Source organism: Procambarus clarkii, chromosome 82 (assembly GCF_040958095.1).
Source record: "Procambarus clarkii isolate CNS0578487 chromosome 82, FALCON_Pclarkii_2.0, whole genome shotgun sequence".
Taxonomy (NCBI): Eukaryota; Metazoa; Arthropoda; class Malacostraca; order Decapoda; family Cambaridae; genus Procambarus; species Procambarus clarkii.
In genome coordinates, this window is record NC_091231.1 from 12,540,117 (window position 1) to 12,566,709 (window position 26,593).

Here is a 26,593-nt window from a genome sequence, read left to right on the forward strand (position 1 = left end):
GAAGGGAGACTCATATATTGATGACCAAACCACACGTCAGATAATGGAGAAACAACGACGTTTCGGTCCGTCCTGGACCATTATCAAGAGAGTGGCGTGTCTCCATTTTCTGTTGTGTAGTCTGGTCATCATGGATTAGATTCACGAAAGCACTTACGCAAACACTTACGAACCTGTACATCTTTTCTCAATCTTTGGCAGCTTTGTTTACAATTATTAAACAGTTAATGAGCTCCGAAGCACCAGGAGGCTGTTTATAACAATAACAACAGTTGATTGGGAAGTTTTCATGCTTGTAAACTGTTTAATAAATGTAACCAAAGCCGTCAAAGATTGATGAAAGATGTACACGTTCGTAAGTGCTTGCGTAAGTGCTTTAATGAATCTGGCCCCATATCTTCAGCCGCGTTATTGTGACTCCTCGTCATTTATACTGAATTACATTTAATATCGTAAGCCTCTGATAGTATTATATTTTGTCTAATAATCCATGGCCTCGTAGCCTGGTGGATAGCGCGCAGGACTCGTAATTCTGTGGCGCGGGTTCGATTCCCGCACGAGGCAGAAACAAATGGGCAAAAGTTTCTTTCACCCTGAATGCCCCTGTTACCTAGCAGTAAATAGGTACCTGGGAGTTAGTCAGCTGTCACGGGCTGCTTCCTGGGGGTGAAGGCCTGGTCGAGGACCGGGCCGCGGGGACACTAAAGCCCCGAAATCATCTCAAGATAACCTCAAGATCTCAAGAAGATGGCTATAGTGTTCTTTCAAGTCATAACATCTACAGATTTTTGGGAACAGTGGTTATCATATATAATCAATGTTGAATGGTTAGAAGTAATGTTTAGAGAAGATAATTTCTCTTCGTTTTTACATTCAATACACATATGTTTTTCTGTAGCCACCAGGAATATATCTGAAGTATTTGTAACATTATGAACACTAGAACTAATATTAGAACATTAGTGTTCTGTGGAAGGGAGAAAAAGAAAATATATAAAACGCCAAACATTATAACGTTCTTAAATCTCATTTCTACATAATCTGACCCCAATCATAATCAGATCTGTAAACAAATAATTAAGTCATCAAAAGAACCATAAAAGACAAAAACATATCTTAAAAAAAGAAGAAAAAAAGGTTATTGAATCTCAAAAGAAAAGTCAAACCCTAACATTTTCTGCCATATATTTAGGGGAAGACATTCCGACGAGAGTGCATAAGAAGCACAGTGAGTGAATGAGTGAGGTGAGTTATTACAGCCTCTCAGCCCGCGATGAGTCAACCAAACATCTCCCATTCACGTGAGTAAAAAAATCAGCTAGCAAAAAATCAATAAAAAGGAACACCTTACCGATGTGTCGTGAATGCACCAATAAAGAAAATGTAAGACTTAAAATTGATCAAATTTAAATTAGAAAGCAAATTAGAAATTTGTCTTGCGTCAGTGTGAAGAAGAAAGACATATAACTCTGGGTCAAAAGTCTTGCCAGTGCTACTGCGAGATTGGACTTGAAGACAACGGCAGGACTTACATGCAAACAACAACTCAATAAGGCAATATGAACGTCCCTTATAACTCCAACAACACCTCCTTCGATCCCGTGGATTCCCTTGTTGCCCACTTCAATTTCTCTGGATTTCCGACGAATCCGTCATTAGAGGCGTTGTATCCCACCTCCTTAACGGGACACAGACTTGCAACAGGAGGAGTTGCAACAGAAGGAGGAGGTGCTAGTTTAGGAGTAGGAGAGATGACAGTAGGAGTCAGCTGCACGGATCTACACGAGAACGACACCTACTTCTGGGATAACTGCATCCATCTGGAGGACCCTCTGGAGATGAGGAAGCCTCACAAGGCTAACCCTAGCTTCCTGCCCATCGTGGTGACCCACGCCCTCACCTTCCTGCTGGGGGTGTCAGGCAACAGCATCATCGTCGTCTCCATGGCCAAGGATAAGGGCACTAGGAATGTTACCAGGTGAGTGCAACACTCAATTTACCTACTGTAACCCCCTATTTACCTAATCACCAGGTTAATGCAACCCCTATTTACCTAATCACCAGGTTGCACACTATACTCCGGAATTTAGAGTAATTTTACCCTTGGTGAAAACCTTCACCATTTCTTACGTCGAGACCCAAGATGAGGGGGTCTGAGAGAGAGAGAGAGAGAGAGAGAGAGAGAGAGAGAGAGAGAGAGAGAGAGAGAGAGAGAGAGAGAGAGAGAGAGAGAGAGAGAGAGTGTTACCACCATCAATTACCAGACAGATACAATGATGTGTTTCATATATTTCTAAGTGCTTGGTGTGTTCCAATTAGTCAGATGCTTTAGAATTACTTAATTACAGAGCTGCATGTAAGTTGCCATATTAGACAGCTTCCAATCCCAAGGAGTAACAGAGGGTTGTTCAATGACCAGTTTTTTAGAGGAAAACTGACAATCAAATATTTAAGTTTCATTAGTTTGGAAATTATTTTTTGTTACAATTGATAGTTGGGTTGTTTACTGGTGTGTTCAGAGGTTGGGTATGCTACCTGTATCACTGTCAGTACTTCTGGTACTGGCAGTACTTCTGGCACTGGCAGTACTTCTGGCACTGTCAGTACTTCTGGCACTGGCAGTACTTCTGGTACTGGCAGTACTTCTGGCACTGGCAGTACTTCTGGCACTGTCAGTACTTCTGGCACTGTCAGTACTTCTGGTTGTTAGTAACTCTGGCACTGTTACCATTTCTGTCAGTCGCATTACCTCTGGTACCGTTCCTACCATTTGGGCACTTTCTCTACCTTTGGGCACTGTTTCTACCTTTGGGCACTGTCCCTACCTTTGGGCACTGTCCCTCCCTTTGGGCAATCACTACCTCTGGAGACTCCCACTTCATTTTTCACTGTCACTACCTGACACTGTCACTACCTGACACTGCCATCACCGCTGTCAGTGTCCCTCCTGCCACCTCGGGTTGAGTGACTAAAAGACTATTCAAATCACCTCGTCCCTTCCTACCCCATTAGCGAAAAATCCACTTATTCAGTCCTTTGGCGTTGAAAAGTTTCTTTCCTTCAAAAATTTTTGAAATGCATTTATAAATATTTCTTCAAGTGACGACTTTCATTGAGTATAATAGGATTAAAAATAATAATTTAAAACTGGGAATTTAAGGTACGTAACGAGTAAAGATTTGAAGCATTATAATGGGTACCAAAATCCCCATTTACGCAAATAGGGGTGATTACACTGGGTCCAGGGTAGTGTATTACTACAATAACCGTGAACTGCCATGTTTCCAAGCTCATAAATTGTTTAATAAATGTAGCTAAAGCCGCCAAGGTTAAAGAAAGATGTACAGATTTCGTAGTATTTTCGTATTTAATAATACATCTTCAGAAAAATAATGCATCTTTACCCCTTCTGAAGATGTATCATTAAATATGAAAGTACTTAAGGAAATTCCAGTTTCAATTCTTCCTTCGTGGTCTGACACTGTCACATTTTTTCATCACGTGTTAATTTTCGTGATTTTCACATAACACACACACACACACACACACACACACACACACACACACACACACACACACACACACACACACACACACACACACACACACACACACTACGGGGCCTCGTAGCCTGGTGGATAGCGCGCAGAACTCGTAATTCTGTGGCGCGGGTTTGATTCCCGCACGAGGCAGAAACAAATGGGCAAAGTTTCTTTCATCCTAAGTGCCCCTGTTACCTAGCAGTAAATAGGTACATGGGAGTTAGTCAGCTGTCACGGGCTGCTTCCTGGGGTGTGTGTGTGTGTGGTGTGGAAAAAAAAAGGTAGTTAGTAAACAGTTGATTGACAGTTGAGAGGCGGGCCGAAAGAGCAAAGCTCAACCCCCGCAAAAACACAACTAGTAAACACACATACACACACACACACACACACACACACACACACACACACACACACACACACATATATATATATTTTATATATATATATATATATAATTTTTTTTTAAAGTAGTACAATGGTATTCATATCAATTCCCGTTTGTATAACTGCTGCAACACATTTGTCAAAACATCTATATCAGAATTAAATGCCACAATATTGCAATTTTGTTCTTGCAGCCAGAAAAAGTCCCCTCACGCAAAAATAACTATCAATTAAATCAAATAAACTCAAACGCGTTTAAATGGGCAATTATATCCAGGTTTTCATTCTGTAGGAGCGTGTAAAACAACGCACCTATTTGTACCTGCTGTATTCGACTGTGTATGACTGTATTCGTCTGTATCTGTTTGTATCCGGCTGCCTTTGTACCGTACCTGTGTCCGGCAATATATAGATTCTTTGACGCTCTTTCTGTGAGGCACTCTGGGGGCACTGTCTATGACAGGGTGTATCTGTGATGCACTCTGGGGGCACTGTCTATGACAGGGGGTATCTGTGAGGCCCTCTGGGGGCACTGTCTATGACAGGGGGTATCTGTGAGACACTCTGTGGGTACTATGACAGGGGGTATCTGTGAGGCTCTCTGGGGGCACTGTTTATGACGGGGTGTATCTGTAAGGACCTCTGGGGGTACTGTCTATGACAGGGGGTATCTATGAGGCCCTCTGGGGGTACTATGACAGGGAGTTATCTCTGAGACACTCTGGGGATGCTGAACATGAATCAGTGAACAGGTGGGAAGTAACAACCGACAGTCGGTAATTAATATATTCCATTAACGAGGCCTTGGGATGGGATGGTCTGTGTGGGGTTTAATGGGTGGTGTTGCTGGGAGTAATTGTTGCTGACAGTTGATGATAGTTATTGTTGCTGAGAGTGAAGCGAGAACATTGGAACCGGCACAAGTGCAGGATCCTAATTGGTCTGGGTGACTCAAGGTCTTGGAGGCATCATGAGCAATTTAGATCCTACTTAGACCGCTCGAAACCATTTTAGATCCTGCCGGGAGCCCGTTAGACCAGTTTAGTGCCTGCCTTTAGCCACTAAAACCAAATTACATCATGTCTGGAGACTCATTCGCCTCCACCAACAGATTGTTTTCTTATTTAGTTTTTTAGATTTAGATTTTAGATTTAGATTTAGATTTAGATTTAGATTTTAGATTTAGATTTAGATTTAGATTTTAGATTTAGATTTTAGATTTAGATTTAGATTGTAGATTTAGATTTAGATTTTAGATTTTAGATTTTAGATTTTAGATTTAGATTTTAGATTTAGATTTAGATCTTAGATTTAGATTTTAGATTTAGATTTAGATTTAGATTTTAGATTTAGATTTAGATTTTAGATTTTAGATTTTAGATTTTAGATTTTAGATTTAGATTTTAGATTTAGATTTAGATCTTAGATTTAGATTTTAGATTTAGATTCAGATTTAGTTTAGTATTTAGATCATGCCTGGAACCCGGTAGACGTCCAGCTTTGTTCCCGCCTGGAGTCACTATAACTGATGTTTCTGGAACTGAACTTCGCTTTAAGAGAGTGATAAGTCCTGAACAGCTTGCTTCTTTCCAGGAGAAATCTCTCCAACAACTCAATCTAAGAATTTCTTTGATCGGAAATGTTGTGATAAATCGTCGTCACTTCAATGGCTGCCTGGAACGTTGATTCGTAGTTTACATGGGACTGGAATACGGGACATCTGGTTTACATAGGACTGTGTTTACTTTGGTATGAAGTCTGTCATTGACAGGTTCTTCACTGAATGGAGTGAAGAACTTCACTTCACCTCCTTTGAGTATCACATGCAAGTCTCCTCTCGAATTTCTCGTGCCTTGATCATATCTGCTTTTAAAACTGTGTATCTTTTTTTCAATAACATTTATTTATGGGATTCTTCAGCCGTCTGTTTCACAAACACTGAAAAATATTTTCCTATATCTCTACCTTCTTTAGTTTTATACTGTTTTCATCGTTAGTTTATCGTCATGTTCCTGGTGGGAGTAATTGTTCTTTAGTACATTCTGTTCCGCTTAGTATCTTATACGTCTTAATCATTTCTCCTCCGGATTGTCTACTTTTCAACTGTTTATAGGTTCAGTTCACTAAAACTGTCATTGAAACTTAGATCTCTAATTTCCGAAACCAGTCTTACTGCACCCGATCCTCAGGCTCAGGTAAACCAACCAAAACTATCGTTAAATATCCAAATCTAACCCAAACTAACCTATGCAGTCTAACCCAAACTTAACCTGAAGTAAACTAACGCAACTTAACTTTATCAAATCTAACCAAAACTCAACGTATGCTATCTTGAGGTTATCTTGAATTGATTTCGGGGCTTTAGTGTCCCCGCGGCCCGGTCCTCGACCAGGCCTCCACCCCCTGGAAGCAGCCCGTGACAGTTGACTAACACCCAGGTACCTATTTACTGCTAGGTAACAGGGGCATAGGGTGAAAGAAACTCTGCCCATTGTTTCTCGCCGGCGCCTGGGATCGAACCCAGGACCACAGGATCACAAGTCCAGCGTGCTGTCCGCTCGGCCGACCGACTCCCCAATCAAAGGTTACGTAACCAAACCTGTCCGGACAGGTTTGTGTGGTGGTCCAAGTGGATCAGCAACACTGCCAGCAACAGTCACTGCCAGCAACAGTCACTGCCAGCAACAGTCAGCAACAATAAATGTAAACAAGTCAACAACAATCACTATCAGCACCACCACCCATCACAACAATCCCATCTCAAGGCCTCATTATTGATATATATATTAATTACTGTTGTCTGCTAATTCCCACCTCATTTCTGGCCTTAACAAGCATAGAATATAGAAAGTCCATCTCGTTAGCTATTGGATAAAATTAAAAGTCCATCTAGTTTGGCGCTTATACAAAAAATAAAAAAATCCATCTCGTTAGCTGTTGTACAAAATTAAATGCAAATATCCATTCAGGATATTTGGCTTATTGTCAACTGTCCATCATGTTTCCATGACGACTGTTAGCAACAGCCAATCAGAGGATGTGTGGCCGTTGACGTCATACGATTATCCTTTGGGAGTGCAGCCAGTGGAAGCAACTATGTAGAGAAACATGTACACAACAGTATGGGTTCTTGCTTCAGGTTCGTGTTGAATCTTCCTGTGTTGAATTCTGTCAAAGACTCTCTGGTAACCCTCTAAGATGCAGTCGCTCCATTGTTTTCTTTCCCCCAAGTGACTTTTTGCCATCTTGCCAGAGATCTCATTTAGATTTGTGAGTCACGACCATCAGGTGGGAACCTCTGTTGCAGCTTTGGTAAACAAATGGATGCTGCTAAATGTTCCACTATAGTCTTCTGATTAGTTTAGCCAGGTCAGGACTTTGCAACGGTAATAATGTGAGCGAGTGTGTTTGTGCAAGCAGAGAGAGCGTGTGTGTGTGTGTGTGTGTGTGTGTGTGTGTGTGTGTGTGTGTGTGTGTGTGTGTGTGTGTGTGTGTGTGTGTGACTGTGTGATCTAGTGTGTGTGTGTGTGTGTGTGTGTGTGTGTGTGTGTGTGTGTGTGTGTGTGTGTGTGTGTGTGTGTGTGTGACTGTGTGATCTAGTGTGTGTGTGTGTGTGTGTGTGTGTGTGTGTGTGTGTGTGTGTGTGTGTGTGTGTGTGTGTGTGTGTGTGTGTGTATGTGTGTGTGACTGTGTGATCTAGTGTGTGTGTGTGTGTGTGACTGTGTGATCTAGTGTGTGTGTGTGTGTGTGTGTGTGACTGTGTGATCTAGTGTGTGTGTAGTGAGTGTGAGTAAAGTGAATGAGAGAGCACACAATGAAAGCTGACTTCGCTCCGACAGTGCTTGTCTAGTGAACATTTGAAACGTTTCGCCAAACGTTCGTCGCCATCATCAAAACGTTTGACGAGAGCAGCGACCGATATTGAACCGTCACCCCTCCCACCAAACGTTTGAACCATTGAACCTTACCCTGAAGAAACTAATCATCCAGGAAACACTGACTACTTGTATAATTGATAACGCTAGACATGATCGTAACAATGAACCTGGTGACCTCGATGACCCTCAATGATAACATTAGCAGCGAGTCCTCACACCAGGGGGACGCTCAGAGTTCCCCTATTATAACCCAAGTTAATCTCCTATTGCTAAGTCCCCCTCTCAATAGTAAATACACTTGGCCATAAGTATATATATCTAAGGCAAGGGGAAACACGATTCATCACCTACCAGTTTACAGGGTGAATTAACAAGTAGTATAAGAATTATTTACATTATTTACATTATTTACAAGGTCCATGGACTTAGTATAATATTGGTGCACTAGACTACATTTAGACACGTAAGACTAGTAGGAACTCTTAAGGTGTCTCTGAAAAGGCTTCGAACTCACTATGGACATAAACGAGAAATAATTATGGGTTTGACCACCAACTTAAAGTTTCTACAGATTAGGGCAATCTTGAAGTCTCGAGGAAACTTGGCAAGTTTAAGATCTCTAAGACTTGGCACCTCACACCAGGACCCTCACTCCTCACACCAGGACCCTCACTCCTCACACCAGGACCCTCACTCCTCACACCAGAACAGTTATTACAAGTAAAGGAACCAAAAATACAATACGAAAAGATGAATAGAAAGAAGTGAAAGATGGTAATGAAGTAGTGGAAGTAGAGGACGTAGAGGAGCAGGAGAAGCAGATGCCGAGGAAGAGAAAGAAGAAGACGAAGAAGAAGAGGAGAAGGAGGAGGAGGAAGAGGAGGGTAGGTAGTATAGAAGAGGAATGAACATCAGAGTACACCTCCATAAAGATGGAATTTGTCTGAGATAAGGTAGCAGCATCCGTCTCTGGGATCAGGGACATTGCCAGGGACACTGACAGGGACACTGCCAGGGACACTGTCAGGGACACTGTCAGAGGACACTGTCAGGGGACACTGTCAAGGACTGTACAACTCTAAGTAGACTTGATGGCTCTATAACTACGAGTAACACAGAGAAGGCTGCCAGCGCTTCTCACTTCCTAAACCAGGAAGTTTAAGATACTGCACCAGCTACTTATGTAACTTATATACTTATGTAACCGGCTACTTATATACTTATGTAATATTACTGAACAGAATTCAGAAATGAGTCCACGTTAAAGGAATGTGTCTCTACATCCTTAAAATGTAGGCTCTTGTAGCTCCTCTTTCAGCCCTCTTCCATGTCTGCTTTGATCAGCAAACCTGGCTAACATGTAAATAAAGAGAAAAGCAAGACACCATTAGCATAGAGCAAGAAAAGAATCCTGAGAAAAGCTACTTACTAAGTAACATGTAATTTTATTAGGTTAGAGATCAAATATGCATATCAGATCTGAGGCAGATCTGATATTACATTGTGAGGCAGTTGACCTCACAATGTAACGGGAGTTTTGATTGTGTTGAGTATACACCTGACGTAGTTTATACACCTGGTGTAGCCTTTGTATGATGTGGGTACATGTGACAGGGTCTGGCACAAGGATCTGGTGTGTAAGTTTAAGAGTCTTGGATTTGATGGAAATCTTCTACAGCTCATTAAAAAAACTAACTGAAATTTTAGGATGTGGTAAACAAGGAATATCTATTTCGGTGAATGTTAATATAAGTGAATACCAGAGGATAGTGAATATGATTCTCCGTGCCTTGACGTTTCCGAAGAGAGAAGAAGGTGTGAATCCCATCAATTGAAACCCCTTGAAACTATTTACTTTTGAAGGACGATAAGTATTTGTTGCTCGAGATAAAACTCACTTGAGGGTTATCGTATAGACGCCTCAAATATATCGTCCTGTCACAAGACTGAACAAGAAAACACTGATAACCATTCCATTAATTACCATACTAGGAGTGGAACATTATGGAAATATATCCATCATAAGATATATTGCTAGAAAATGCGTTTTGGAAACTGGCATATCTAAGGAGAGCGTATAACACTCTATAACTCCCAAAATCAGGTCTATAATAGAGTAGTTTGACCAGACCACACACTAGAAGGTGATGGGACGACGATGTTTCAGTCCGTCCTGGACCATTTTCAAGCCGATTGTCGACTCACAATCGACTTGAGAATGGTCCAGGACGGACCGAAACGTCGTCGTCCCTTCACCTTCTAGTGTGTGGTCTGGTCAAACTACTTCAGCCACGTTATTGTGACTCATTACCTGCCTATAATAGAGTACTCACAACTAATTTCAGATTATTGTCCATAGTCTTCAGTGCATTCTACGAAATTTATAAACGCGGTGAACATTCTTCACCGATTGCTTTGTAATTTTGACACAACGTTCCATTCGAATACGCGCGTGTTTTTATATACCTACTATATAAATGTCACACCTGTGACGAGTAAAAACATGTTTTTTTTTAAACTGTGTTTTTCATGTATGGAAATGGTGGGAAGAGCGAGGGAGAGGGGAATGCCGGGAAGGATGAGGGGACGAGGGAGAGGGGAATGACGGGGAGGACGAGGGGACGGGGGAGTGGGGGATAGTTGGGAGGACGAGGGGACGGGGGAGGGGGTGAAATGGAGGGAAGGACGGCTGGGCAGGGAAGGATCGGGAGTTCTAGAGTTGACAAACCAGACAATCTCTATATCTCCACAGACAATGGAACAACAAAAAATATTATTACCCACAATAATTGTAAAATTCATCCTATTAGAAACGCGCACTTTCTCTTTTCTTTCTTTTCCATTTAACCAGACTGAGCCACAGCAACGCGTTGCCGGGTACAGCTAATACTACTACTACTACTACTACTACTAATAATAATAATAGCCACGAGACATAAAATATAACAAAGTCTTCAGCCCAAAAAACAACTTTGCTAGCGAAGGGTCCCAACAAAAGCTTCCTCCCCCCCCCCTGACCATAATTACGTTTCTGCAGGGATTGACCTGCCACCACGTTATTGTCCGGGTGATTTAACTACCGACGGAGGGGCCAAACGCGTGGAATGGGGCAAGTTTAGTGCTCATTTACCGTCAAATGACTCCATTACCGTGCGCTCCGTTTCGAGCCCACCGCGAGGGCCATTTTGTTGCGTTGGTTCGGTTTAGCCAGTTCAGGTGGTGACCCTTGGTGGACACTGTCATCTTGTGACCTGGTGACGTGGGAACATGACCTGGTGACGTGGGAATATGACCTGGTGACGTGTGAATATGACCTGGTGACGTGGGAATATGACCTGGTGACGTGTGAATATGACCTGGTGACGTGTGAATATGACCTGGTGACGTGTGAATATGACCTGGTGACGTGGGAACATGACCTGGTGACGTGGGAATATGACCTGGTGACGTGTGAATATGACCTGGTGACGTGTGAATATGACCTGGTGACGTGGGAATATGACCTGGTGACGTGGGAATATGACCTGGTGACGTGGGAATATGACCTGGTGACGTGGGAATATGACCTGGTGACGTGGGAATATGACCTGGTGACGTGGGAATATGACCTGGTGACGTGGGAATATGACCTGGTGACTGTCAATATGACCTGGTGACGTGGGAATATGACCTGGTGACGTGGGAATATGACCTGGTGACTGTCAATATGACCTGGTGACGTGGGAATATGACCTGGTGACGTGGGAACATGACCTGGTGACTGTCAATATGACCTGGTGACGTGGGAATATGACCTGGTGACGTGTGAATATGATCTGGTGACGTGTGAATATGACCTGGTGACGTGGGAACATGACCTGGTGACGTGGGAATATGACCTGGTGACGTGGGAATATGACCTGGTGACGTGGGAATATGACCTGGTGACGTGGGAATATGACCTGGTGACGTGTGAATATGACCTGGTGACTGTCAATATGACCTGGTGACGAGGGAATATGACCTGGTGACGTGTGAATATGACCTGGTGACGTGGGAACATGACCTGGTGACGTGTGAATATGACCTGGTGACGTGTGAATATGACCTGGTGACGTGTGAACATGACCTGGTGACTGTCAATACTATCCTGACAAGCGTAAGGTGTTCAGTGTGTAAATATTGTCCTCTCACTGTGATACAAAGTTAATATTGTCCTCTCACTGTAATACAGAGTTAATATTGTCCTCTCACTGTAATACAGAGTTAATATTGTCCTCTCACTGTAATGCAGAGTTAATATTGTCCTCTCACTGTAATACAGAGTTAATATTGTCCTCTCACTGTAATACAGAGTTAATATTGTCCTCTCACTGTAATACAGAGTTAATATTGTCCTCTCACTGTAATACAGAGTTAATATTGTCCTCTCACTGTAATACAGAGTTAATATTGTCCTCTCAATGTGATACAGAGTTAATATTGTCCTCTCACTGTAATACAGAGCGTTAATATTGTCCTCTCACTGTGACAGGGCGAATATTGTCCTATTGTGGCTGGGGTGAGTTAATATTGTCCTCTCAATGCGAACAAGAGAATGTTAATCCACTTAGATGTGGCGGGAAGGTGAGAGAGAGTAATTAGCGACAGGTATGTACTGGGATGAACAGGTGATCGGAAGCGGAGGCTTGACAATGCGCCACTGATTGGAGTGATTGGAATGATGATGGTGGTGGTGGAGCAGCGCTGGTGAGCCATTGATAAAAATCGTGGTTGATGAGCATGGTGGTGGTTGATGGTTAGGGGGAGTTGATGATGGCACAAGTGCACTTGTTGGGGGTAGGGGGGGGGAGGGATGATAAGGGTAGTTGGTAGGGGAGGAAGAACTGTTGTGGTTGGTATTGGGAAGTTGATGTGAATGGATTGTTGTTGTGATTGATGGGGATTGATGATGGAGGCGGTTGAGGGTGAAGTGTTCGTACTTCTGATACGGACTCGAAACATCGGCGGTGATCATCTACTATGATTTTCCTTTGTGGTCTTTCACCATAAGTTTACACTGTATCCTTTCACCATGAGTTTACACTGTGACCTTAAACTGTGACCTTCCACTGAGGTAAACCATCAACAAAGAAGGAAAATCTCACGATATAATTAAATATAAGCGTCTTCAAGCAATAAATGGAAACTGTGACCAATGATCTATTATTTCAATAAACTTATTAGTGTAAATGTTTAATTAGGGGGAAGAAATGGGAATAGAGGGAACTCTAGTGAATAAAGGAAAAGAAAGAGTAGAGAAGAGGAGAGAGAGATAATAGGCATGAGGCAAGAAATAACAGAATGGGGAATAGAGGAATGATAAGAGAACAGTAGAAAAGGTAAATTGAATTATATTAGTATTTGCAGCTATGTTACATACACATTTTAACAATCTTGATTCACACCCACACACACACACACACACCCACACACACACACACACACACACACACACACACACACACACACACACACACACACACACACACACACACACACACACACACACACACACACACCCACACACACACACACACACACACACACACACACACACACACACACACACACACACACCCACACACACACACACACACACACACACACACACACACACACACACACACACACATACACACACACACACACACACACACACACACACACACACACACCAATGGACTGTAAGGTTCCCGAGGGCTCCTCTCTAACCTGTAGTGTATCTATGAGTTCAGCTACTGTAGTTTACCTGTACACAGCTACAAGAGCGGAGGTGGTATACTAATTTCTCTAATGGAATATGTGAAAGTTCACGGGATAGCAGTCACACTTTCACTCTTCCAGAAAACTAGAAAGTTTTCAGTTTTAAAGTTTGCCTGATACTTTAAGGCTTATCTTTAATTCTGTCGAAAAAACTTTTAATCAGAAAAAAAGTCCCCGAGTAAAGGGTGAAAAAATTCTCACCAACAGCAATAATGTAGTTGTAACTAATCTGGAAATATGACTAAAATATTGAAGTTTAACCGGAGTGCATTTGGCATTCAACTCTAATCCTTGAGTTGGAGTCTAATTTAGTTGACATAATTCTAGCTCTCTAGTTTAGTCCGTTCATTCCGCTGCTTCCACGAGTTATAACCAGCTATCAGTGCTAGAGAAGGTCCTGCAAACAAACATACAGACACACACATTACGCAAATTATCCAAACACGTAACAGCAAAATGAATTGCTTTGACATATGTTGCTTACTCAAACAAACTGTTCCAACCCTGACATAATCTTGCCCACTAGGGCACCACCACCACAACACCTTGCCCACTAGGGCACCACCACCACAACACCATGCCCACTGGGGCACCACCACCACAACACCGTGCCCACTAGGGCACCACCACCACAACACCATGCCCACTAGGGCACCACCACCACAACACCTTGCCCACTGGGGCACCACCACCACAACACCATGCTGAGAGGTACATAACACCCTCCTCCCCTCACTGAAGTATTGGGACACCATTTTGGTGTCCACCTGTGCATCAATCAGAACACCTTCATCACTTTCCCCATCAACAGAGCCGGTATACAGTCATCTACTGATGGGCACTCACAGTCCTTTGATGAATTCGAATCTCATTGACGTTCGAGTTTGAAATGGACGCTTGTTGCATTGATTGTACTTCAACTGAAGTACCCAATTAAGGCAGGGCGACAGAGTAATATAGAGAAGGAAACGAAGAGCTATAGGGCGAAAAAACGGTGTAGTATAAGAGCTATAGGGCGAAAAAACGGTGTAGTATAGAGAGAGGTAAGTAACGTAGATATAGCCAGCATATACCAGCAATATACACAAACCAATATACAACTCTCAGGTGACAGAGGAGGTGAGGTGTTGTCATACACTCATACACAAAGGTTCCCAGGACAGAGAGCCCATCATACGGCTGGACACTGGGCGCTGCTTGTATCGTGAATGAGCCAAAACTTTTGTGTATATATGCGGGATATATTATATATTATATATTATATATTATATATTATATATTATATATTATATATTATATATTATATATTTTTTTAAATTTCTTTAGTTTTCATTATATTTTTTTTAATATGATAACATAAAATATCGAAAAGCCCCAAAAGAGGACTTAAAATATATACATTATACATACATTAGTAAATAAACATTATTATTTAAAACGTTATTTTAAAGATTAATTTTTATTGATATACGTGTTTATACACGTCTTGAGAGATAGTGAGGGGGGGGGGGGAGGATTATACGCGTATACGCATCTTGAGTATACACACGTTCTACTGTATGCTTCCCGGATATTAATTTGTATTACATATGTATTTAGTCACACAAAACATGCGTATATGTTCCTTCCCCTAATGATGTGAAATTGGAAATGAAATGAACATCACAAATTAGTGTGTGTGGGGCAGGAGCCTGTTAATTAAAGAGCATATTAATTAATTAAGTAGTTAAGAAGCATCCCAAATAACCATGGAACCTAGAAGAAGTCCCCCCCCCATAGATCACCTTTGTCATGTGTACTCTATCATAGTATACTAACTGATGACCTCACCTCTTGCAAGGTCAGGGTTCGATCCCCCGATAATCCAAGAGAGCTAGTGGGGTACCATTCCCTCATACCATCATCTTACTGGTCCTCAATATCATATCTCGTCCAAGACCTGTATATCCTTAGTGACCGTTTCTCTTGGTAATTACCTCACTTTCCCACAGGTGAGGTAGAAAGTTAGGAAAGTTTTGCTCACTTTCCTCCCTCGTGTGGCAGACACGGCTCTGAGTTTGAAGCTGATGACTGTGCCACGCTTAAGCTGGGAGCTGATAAGCTTACCGAAGGCTTTCTCACTAGCAGGGTCAGTAATTTTGATGTGGTGGTTGGGGGACGGAGGGAAAATTACCGTGAGAGGGGCTTGTTTCAGACGAGTTTGATGTGTGATGAAATTAGTGGGAGGTCAAGCGAGGTCGGCCACCGGGCCACGGGTGAGTCTTCTGATGGGCTGATCTGAGGAGCGGCCTTAATCCTGAGCCCAGGTGAATGGACTGATATACAGTGTAATTCATTTTTACACACACACACACACACACAGACACACACACACACACACACATACACTCACACATACACACACACACACACACACACGCGCGCGCGCGCATGCGCGTGCACGGGTGGAGGTAGCCAACAACTAGGTTATATCTGCCGCCAACCTGGTTACACCTTCGGTGTAAACAACACTAAAACCAAAGTCCTAACTTTTCATTCGTTGCTTTAGTAAATTTTTGCAATACTTGTCGCCTCCAGTAACCCTCATGGTCTTCACCTTGCACTCACACGCACTCTGATCCATCCCATCCACTTGGAGTGCTCACTAGAGTGGCTCCCTTGCTCCTTGCTGGGTCCTGGTTCAATCCCCGATGGTCCAAATGGCTGTGAACCATTCTTTCACTCCGGTCCTGAGGGCTAACATACCTCTCTGAAGTTCGGACCTTCGGGGGCCAGCATACCTCCCCTGACGTCCTGTCTTCGGGCTCAATGGACCGAAAGTGTGAGGGATATACTTGTCTGGATGAGGTGTGAGGATATAACACGCACTCATAATACACTCCAACTGGAAGAGTGTTCCTAAGAGATTGTTCTTAATCTCTTCCTAAGAGATCAGGAAGTGATGTGGTGGAGGCTGACTCCATACACAGCTTCAAGTGTAGATATGATAGAGTCCAGTAGGCTCAGGAATCTGTACATTATGCAGGCGATGAGTCACAATAACGTGGCTAAAGTATGATGACAAAACCACACACTAGAATGTGAAGGGACGACGACGTTTCGGTCCGTCCTGGACCATTCTCAAGTCGATTGTGTACATTAGTTAATTGACGGTTGAGAGGCGGGACCAAAGAGCCAGAGCTCAACCCCCCCCCCCAAGTACAACTTGGTAAGTACAAGGCTTCACACACACTCCAACACACAACAACTTCTCCCTCAGTTCGCCTGACAAAGCACAAACAACAAGGCTCTATCAAAGATAACAGACTATCATTTTAATTCTCTTCAAGCTAACACATTATCTTTTCTTAATCTTTCAAAGACAACTCCTTGAGGTCAATTCGCGCCAAGTCTATCGCCAGAGACAATAGTCCTGCAATATTGAAATATATGCACTAATTTATTTTAATCTTCAGAATAAAATATAAAAAAAAAATACAGTTAAAATATTATATGCTAAATATTTCAACTGTTTTTTTCGTCAGGATGCATAAAATAAAATGTTTACGCTTGTAAAAGAAAAAAATGCGAGATAACTGTTTTAAACATTCATTTGTATTTATTTGATTATATCTAAAATGATTATGCTACTGCTCTAAATTATTTTTTGGATTTTATTATATTAAAAACTATTTTTATTATTATTAAAGAAAAATGTAATTTGCGTTTGATTACACTTTGTTTTTGCTTTGATCAGACACCGCCTGATATTTAGAAAACTAAATAGTTTTTCATTAAACAACATAATATGCAGTTATTGCCCTTAAGGCAAGACCAATTAGGGGTCAAAGCGTTAAGCCAAAGCGGCTATGTAGCACCTAGAAGGGATATGGGGGACAAGAAGCTGCTAGGATACGACGAAGGGGGGGGGGAAGGAAGGATTGCCAACCACCAAGACCATCGGAGGATCGAGCACAGACCTGCAAGAAACACAGCGATTAGGTCCAAACAATCCACCCGAAACTAACAATCCCGGAGATAAACAATCGTACGAGAGTAACAATCTCCCAAACTGCTGAAGACAAGTGATGAAACAAGAGAGAAAATAAATGGATTCAGAATAGGAAACATGGGGAGGAAGTGGACAAAATAAAGAAAGCAGGAAGGAGAGAGAGAGAGAGAAGAAAGAGAGAAAGAAGGATGGAGTAAAAGAGAGCAGGAAGGGGAGGGAAGAATGAAAGAGAGCTGGAAAGGGAAGCATGATAAGAGGGGGAAATAGATAAAGAAAGGCAGAGAAGATTAATGAGGTTACTAGCAGGAAAGAGAGAGAGAGAGAATGAAAGGTAGACAGAGAGGAAGAGTAACTTACATAGATCAACTCAAACCCCTTAACAGAGACATAAAGAGAGGGACAGAGAGAAAGACAAAGTATTGCCATCAAGAAACAAGGGATCATTGCAACATTGACGCAACACAAAACTGTGTATATATATATATATATATATATATATATATATATATATATATATATATATATATATATATATATATATATATATATATATATATATATATATATATGACCACACCAAAACAAAATAATCAATTGTATTGTTTTACTCTTTTCTCTCTCTGACTTTGTGGGTACTTATTTTTATCCCCCTACTGAGCCTTTTGTTCTGGGGTTAAAGTCTCCTCTGTCTGTCTGTCTATCTGGTGTGTGTATATACAATGTGTGTGTACAACTCGTCCTCGTAATAGAATGTCGCATTTTTTGACGTATACTCTCCCCTAAGGCCAAAAATCGTCGTACTCGAAAATGGTAGCGGCTCGCGAAATTTACATATTGTTCCGTTTTCTAGTTTTGGGTCCACTGGTAGGTTAGGGTAAGGGTACTTTTGTACGGAAGTTTCTAGACGTTGGGCTGGAGGAGGATGGGCTGGTGTGTATGTTGTGTATTTGTAGTGTGTATGTAGTGTCCATTTTACGTGTGTTTACTTTGAATGCACTGAGTGTAAATTGTATATGCATTATGTATGTACTGTATATGCAGTGTATATACACTGTGTATACATTGTGAATACAATATGTATGCAATGTGTTTACATTGTATACGCAATGTATATGCACTCTGAATTCAGTGTGTGTGTGTATGCACCCTATATGCACTGTGTAATTATTTTGTATGCCCTGTATAGTCACTATGTATACACTATACATGCATTGTGTAATTATTGTGTATGCCCTGTATAGTCACTATGTATACACTATACATGCATTGTGTAATTATTGTGTATGCACTGTATTTGCTCTGTATATGCACTGTGTATGCACTATGTATGCACTGTGTACGTAATTGTTAAGATTAGTACTCTCCTTGTATAATGAAATACAAAAAGTAGATAATACAGCTTTTTTTGTTTACCTTGGGTCAATAATTACTTGTTTTGGATAATTGGTGGTGATTCTATTGTCCGCGACGGGAATATTTAGCGGAAGTGGCTAATTTTGGAGGGATTATCGTAATATTTACAGCGATACCCAAGACTATCGCGATAGATTATTTTCTTTTTGAACGCTCAGGTGCGTTTGTGTGTATCTCTTGCTTTGTTGCTGGTGCGTTTGTGTGTATCTCTTGCTTTGTTGTTGGTGTGTTTGTGTGTATCTCTTGCTTTGTTGCTGGTGTGTTTGTGTGTATCTTGCTTTGTTGCTGGTGTGTTTGTGTGTATCTCTTGCTTTGTTGTTGGTGTGTTTGTGTGTATCTCTTGCTTTGTTGCTGGTGTGTTTGTGTGTATCTTGCTTTGTTGCTGGTGTGTTTGTGAGTATCTCTTGCTTTGTTGCTGGTGTGTTTGTGTGTATCTTGCTTTGTTGCTGGTGTGTTCGTGTGTATCTCTTGCTTTGTTGCTGGTGTCTTCGTGTGTATCTCTTGCTTTGTTGCTGGTGTGTTCGTGTGTATCTTGCTTTGTTGCTGGTGTGTTTGTGTGTATCTTGCTTTGTTGCTGGTGTGTTTGTGTGTATCTTGCTTTGTTGCTGGTGTGTTCGTGTGTATCTCTTGCTTTGTTGCAGGTGTGTTTGTGTGTATCTCTTGCTTTGTTGCTGGTGTGTTTGTGTGTATCTCTTGCTTTGTTGCTGGTGTGTTTGTGTGTATCTCTTGCTTTGCTTCTGGTGTGTTTATGTGCGTACTCATATAGTTGTGCTTGCGGGGGTAGAGCTTCGGCTCTTTGGTCCCGCCTCTCAACGGCTGTGTGTGTGTGTGTATTTTTTTCTATATCTCTGTTTTATCTCCATGTTTTACCCTTCTGCTTTCTCTTTCTCTTTTACAGAGCTTTCCTTTCTGTTTCCATTTCGAACTAACTTCTCATACACCTTCTCTCACATCTCTTTCCTTCCCTCTCCTCTCTCTCTCTCTCTCTCTCTCTCTCTCTCTCTCTCTCTCTCTCTCTCTCTCTCTCTCTCTCTCTCTCTCTCTCTCTCTCTCTCTCTCTCTCTCTCTCTCTACGTATATTCCAGGTGAGTATCAGCCTCAGTGGCCAGGAGAGACTAATTATCAGGTATGTCAGGTCATTAGTGAAGATCGCGAGTGAGCAGCTATCGTGTCACCGTGAGGGGTGAGGGGGTGAGGAGTGAGGGGTGAGGAGTGAGGAGTGAGGAGTGAGGAGTGAGGGATGAGGGGTGAGGGATGAGGGATGAGGGGTGAGGAGTGAGGGGTGAGGGGTGAGTTGTGAGGTATGAGGGGTGAGGAGTGAGGGAGTGAGGGGTGAGGGGTGAGGGGTGAGAAGTGAGGGGTGAGGGGTGAGGGGTGAGGGGTGAGAGGGTAATTATAGGGGAGGTGAGCGAGGAGAAGTTCTGTCGTCGTTCCTGAAGAACGTTATAATTACTGGATTTCACTGAACCACCTTACACCAGCACCTGTTTCTTTGCGTGGTACCAACACCTACACTACCTTTCTGAATTATATATATTTTTTGTAACTTTTGGCCTTTTTGTAAAGGGTTATAAACTTTAAAAATATGTTAATACTACCCAATAGAATTAAACTATGGCAACAAAGCACTATTATCAGTATATATATATATATATATATATATATATATATATATATATATATATATATATAAACGCCCACACTGTATGACCCTTACTCAAAAGCTGGCACTGTAACACAGACGGCAGTGAGTCACCGGGGTGCAGACTGTGCTACTCAGGTGCACTGTGTCTCTGTGCAATGATGCCACTTGCTTTATGTTGCACAAAACAAATCGACCTGTGAGGAAAGGAGAGAAACATACGCCAGCACACTCGGAGACTTGTAGACATCTGCTCTGGCACAACTGATGTAAGATCGTCTAAAATCCCATATCCAAGGAACAAATCCACAAGGGCCGTGACGAGGATTCGAACCTACGTCCGAAAGCATTGCATCCCATATTCAAGATTCTTTTAAAACCATCTAGATTTACATGTAACCTGTTGTATAACATTTTCTGGCATCCAGACCGAATTAAAATCATCAAGATTTTTATGTAAAATATGTAAATAAGCAACAGTGTGAGGAAAAGGGGCATTATATATTGCCGGGATGACGAAGATCGATCCTCCAGGTCCTCTTCCCTCCCTCTCTCCTCTCCTCCTCTACTCTTCCTCCCTCTCCTCTCCTACCTCTATTCTACCCCCCCCCCCAAACGAGCACCTAACTATTGCCATCCGGTCTCTTCATTTACTTCAATCAGCAAAAAAAAAAACTAACCTTTCATCCTATTCATAAACGTACTAACCCAAGCAACCTATCTAACCTATCGACTCCGATATATAGAAAACGTATTTATTCGCGAGCCGTTACCTTTGTTAGTCGGAGGCATTTGCACCGTTGGTTACGATATCGTACAAAACGCGACGTTGTTCGTCGAGAGGACTAGGGCTGCGTAGTGAGTCCTTGCAGGAGGCGTAATCGATGTCCGAGTTTGTGCTTCGTGCTCTCTGACCCTCGAAGAGGACATGTGGAGTGGGTGCATGGGATCTCACCAGCAATCACAGTTCGTTGGATCCGAGTATGAGGAGTGATAAAAGCGGTTCGCTGAGACGCCAATATTGCCTCCTGATTGCTAGTTTTTTTTTTTTACCCTTTCCATGGGGAACTTTTCTGAAAGGTTAAACATGTTCCCGCGATGAAAGATACTACGTAGGGTGAAGGATGATGGTCCCTATTACCATATTATACCTTATTATTAAGGTAATCATAAACTTGGAGTGTATTGGAAATAATAGAACTAAAAAGAACTCCATAGTCAGTATCTTGGTATATATAAGGCTATGTCAATATTGAAGCAATGCGGCGGGATCGAACTGGCGTCTCTGGACTCAGCAGGCACACAGTGGGGTGAGGAGGGGAGGGGGAAGGAAGTTCGATCCCATTGTATATCATTAATTTTTTTCCTACACTGATACAACACGTTTCTGTTAATTCAAATGGGATTTCATTGTGCATTTGGAAATAAGCGTGGGAGGCAGAACTGCTGGACCACAGAGTGCATGGGGGAGCACTGCTTTGTGAGCATATCATGGTGTAGTGGTTTAGGGCGTATGTTTGGGAGTACAGAGTGTGTGGGTTCGAATCCTACTCCTCCTCATGGCTCTTACTGATCTTTTCATTGATACCTCACGTTAAAGTGATGTCATTGTCTATAACTCTATATCTATAAAATAAGTATATATATATATTATACACGTTTTCAAGGCTGCTGGAAAAACACTTGTGTGTCCAGCTTGTCTGGGCACACAAGGGCGACCAGGGATATATATAATATATATATATATATATATATATATATATATATATATATATATATATATATATATATATATATATATATATATATATATCTGTGTGTGTGTGTGTGTGTGTGTGTGTGTGTGTGTGTGTGTGTGTGTGTGTGTGTGTGTGTGTGTGTGTGACCAGTTGGCACAGTCTGTTTAACTCACGTCTCTTAACTTGGGCCATCTATATAGTTTGGTGTAGTTTAATCTCGTTAGTATTGTGTTGTTTCTCCTCCAAGCTTATCTTGAGAATTAAAGGAATATCTTAGAGGATATCTGGATTACGAATTATTGCATAAACACATGCTAACACACACACACACACACACACACACACACACACACACACACACACACACACACACACACACACACACACACACACAGGACGAACCCAACATCAATGACTTCTAGTTACCCAATTCAAGCCGCATGTGATCAGTGAACCTCATCTTCCAATTTCCACTAATAATAAGACACAGCCTTAAGTGATGCTCCTCGTGGCTTGGTGATCGGCAGGAGCTTTCAACATAATGATGGTGTCTGTCAGAGCAGCCCAGACCGAGCGCTGGGCGTCCGATTATTGTCTTGTAGGGACGGATATTGGAAGAGGCATCGGTGCAGGGAGAGAAGGTGGGAGGGAGGGAAGGAATAGGGGGGTAGAGGTTGTTGAAAACAAGGAGGGAAGGAGAGAGAGAGTGAGAGAGAGAGAGAGAGAGAGAGAGAGAGAGAGAGAGAGAGAGAGAGAGAGAGAGAGAGAGAGAGAGAGAGAGAGAGAGAGAGGGAGTTAATAAACGACTGAGTTTAAAGCGACAGTCACAAGAACGACACCATTCTGAGAATTACTTCCATTGGGTTTCAGATCAGAGTAATAGGTGACAACAAATATTCTATTCTTCAAAAGTTGAAAATTTTCACATATATATATATGTCGTACCTAGTAGCCAGAACGCATTTCTCAGCCTACTATGCAAGGCCCGATTTGCCTAATAAGCCAAGTTTTCCTGCATTAATATATTTTCTCTAGTTTTTTTCTTATGAAATGATAAAGCTACCCTTTTCGTTATGTATGAGGTCAATTTTATTTTATTGGAGTTAAAATTAACGTAGATATATGACCGAACCTAACCAACCCTACCCAACCTAACCTAACCTATCTTTATCGGTTAGGTAGCCGAAAAAGTTAGGTTGTATTTGTGTATTTTACCTAATAGAGTTTGCAAGGCTGAGCTTTAGCTCCTGGGCCTGGTCCTTCCTTCTGATGGCTTGTCTGATGCGAATAACACCTTGTATGCTGTCTTATATTCTTATACATTCTTGTAATATCCGTTTAATTACATATATTCACTGAGCTTATGCTATATAAACATTTCCTCGCATCTTTGTGGGGTGATCTGCGTCTGTTTATATAAATATCCTATTCTGTTTCTTGGAATTTAAACATTCTCTCTGTTAACTGATTCCTCTGAGTATTTTGCATATCTCGATCATATGCACTCTTGTTATCCTTCTTTAAAGTGACGATAGATTAAGCCTTTTTAGTGTTTCCTGGTATTTCAGTTCACCTTTTAAGAAAAAGGTGGACAAAACTCTTTAAAAACTCTTTTTAGCGAACCTAACTACTGCATACTTTGGTATTGGTAAGTTAATTAATAGGAGAAAGCGCCAAACCGGTGTGAATGTGTAGTACATGGTAGGGATTTGAAGACAAGACCCTGGAATATGTGGATGGGCTGAGAGAACGAAGCCCAACCATTTGGACCATCGGGGATCGAGCGAAGACCGGCAAGAAGCGAGGTTTTCACTGATTAATTCATTGGTGTGCTCACCTGGTTAAACGTTCAGCATTATGTCCTTCTTGCCGTGGATACTTACAGGTGATACTGATCTGTAGTTTAGTCTTTATTGTTTATCTTTATTTCTAATATATTCATTGTTTACCAACATTGTTCAACTTGACCAGACCACACACTAGAAGGTGAAGGGACGACGACGTTTCGGTCCGTCCTGGACCATTCTCAAGTCGATTGCGAATGACCATTCTCAATCGACTTGAGAATGATCCAGGACGGACCGAAACGTCGTCGTCCCATCACCTTCTAGAGTGTGGTCTGGTCAACATACTTCAGCCACGTTATTGTGACTCCTCGTCTGCATTGTTCAACTTGTCTTCGCCAATGAAGTGTCGAACACTATATCAAGTGGGTAATAGAATGCCTCCGCTGCCTCATTTAGTGTTTATAGTGACGTCTTGGTCTGTGGCTTTTATTGTATTCAATTCCTATTGTCTAGTTTCTTCGTAACCACTTCTGTTTTGTTGAGTTTCTCCTGTTAGGGGTATATGCCTTTTTTGGATATTATATATATATAATATGAGATCTGGCTCGAGCCTGAAAACATTCATTAGGAAATTCACATATTTTCTTATCGTTCTCTGTGTGTCTTCCTTCTGTTTTGTGGCACTCATTTATATAGGTAGCAATTTCATCCCGTTCTCTTACCTATTACTTCGCTTTTTTAACGGGATCGACCAGTTTGTTAAAAATGAGACATAAATATGTGTTGAAACACGAAAACATTTGGAATTTTCGGTTCATTTTTCCTTTGTGGATGCTTACGCGTTTTAGAATAAATTGAAGCACCATAAAAGTTTTAAATTTCCACACATCGACCTGGAGAGGTTATGTAAGTTGCTTCAATTTGTAGGTTTCTGGTTGGCCAAAACCAGTGCGACGTTTCTGGTTGGCCAAAACCAGTGCGACGTTTCTGGTTGGCCAAAACCAGTGCGACGTTTCTGGTTGGCCAAACCCAGTGCGACGTTTCTGGTTGGCCAAAACCAGTGCGACGTTTCTGGTTGGCCAAAACCAGTGCGACGTTTCTGGTTGGCCAAAACCAGTGCGACGTTTCTGGTTGGCCAAAACCAGTGCGACGTTTCTGGTTGGCCAAAACCAGTGCAATAACAAGTAGAAAGAACAGGCTAGATATCCACAGTTCTGTGGGAGCTATATTTCCTCTATACTATTTTGCTTTTCCATCTGATCGCCGGCAGTGCCTGTCAAACGAAAGGATGATATTGGATTCTTTGTTTCTTTCCTCAAAATATTCAGTGAATTTTTTCTCGACTATTGCTTTATTTCTCTCTCTCTCTCTCTCTCTCTCTCTCTCTCTCTCTCTCTCTCTCTCTCTCTCTCTCTCTCTCTCTCTCTCTCTCTCTCTCTCTCTCTCTCTCTCTATATATATATATATATATGCAAACAAGCTTTAATGTATCCCAAGCCAATATGCAACTGGAAACTCCACACCTCAGAAGGCTTCGAACCCTGACAGCCAGGAGCACTATGTACCTTTACATACCTGGTACCTTAACCATTAGACCACACTGACTGTACAAAAATGTTGGTAGTCAAGTAGTCAAGGTGCATAGTGCCTCTGGCTGTCTAGGTTCGAATCCTTCTGCGGAGTCGAGTTTTCAGTTGCATATTCAGTTTCAGTCGCATATATATATATATATATATATATATATATATATATATATATATATATATATATATATATATATATATATATATATATAATATATTAATGAGCATACATATTTTCGTTTGTGTTCAAATACAATGCGGAAACTCCACAAAGAAATGGGGAAAAAGAGATGAACGTTTCGGCCGATCAAAGCCGTTCTCAACACCAAATAGACTGGTGTTGACAAGGGCCTTGATCGGCCGAAACGTTCATCTCCCTTTACCATTTCTCTGTGGATTTTCCGCATACCAATAACCAGTGTTCTGTGATCGTCAATTGCACATATGTATATATATATATATATATATATATATATTTGTTTGTGAAAGCTGACATATGTATGTCTGTTATTCAGACACAATTTCGTATTTGTAATAATTTACATCAATCGCCAGATGTTACCTAATTTTCACAAATATTTAAACGTAATATTCCGTAAACGTTTAGAAATGTAATCATTCTCTGAAGGCTATTATGCAACAACTTTGATCCAAAAGCCCTAATAAATAGGATTTCTAGGAAATGGATTTTGATATAAATTAATGACGGTATTTTCCAGCTGTTTTATTAAGAGTTTGTAGATTTGGGTTAAACAAAAGTCGACTTTTATGATATTTTTAAGTTAAATGTTACATAATTTTAAAAGAAGATTACTTTTGTTTGTGAATATCACTTTCCTTTTTAAAATCT

At 41.5% G+C, this 26,593-nt stretch overlaps 1 protein-coding gene across 1 annotated transcript in view; it reads left to right on the forward strand.

Moving 5' to 3' along the window:
* Positions 1 to 1,110: 1,110 nt before the first annotated feature.
* The window catches only part of LOC123764458 (allatostatin-A receptor), a 238,936-nt gene continuing 213,453 nt past the window's right edge, over positions 1,111 to 26,593 (forward strand). The window contains exon 1 of the mRNA XM_045752323.2: positions 1,111 to 1,978. Within this exon, the coding sequence (XP_045608279.1) occupies positions 1,560 to 1,978 (419 nt within the window). The 5' untranslated portion in view covers positions 1,111 to 1,559. The remainder of the gene's footprint in view (positions 1,979 to 26,593) is intronic.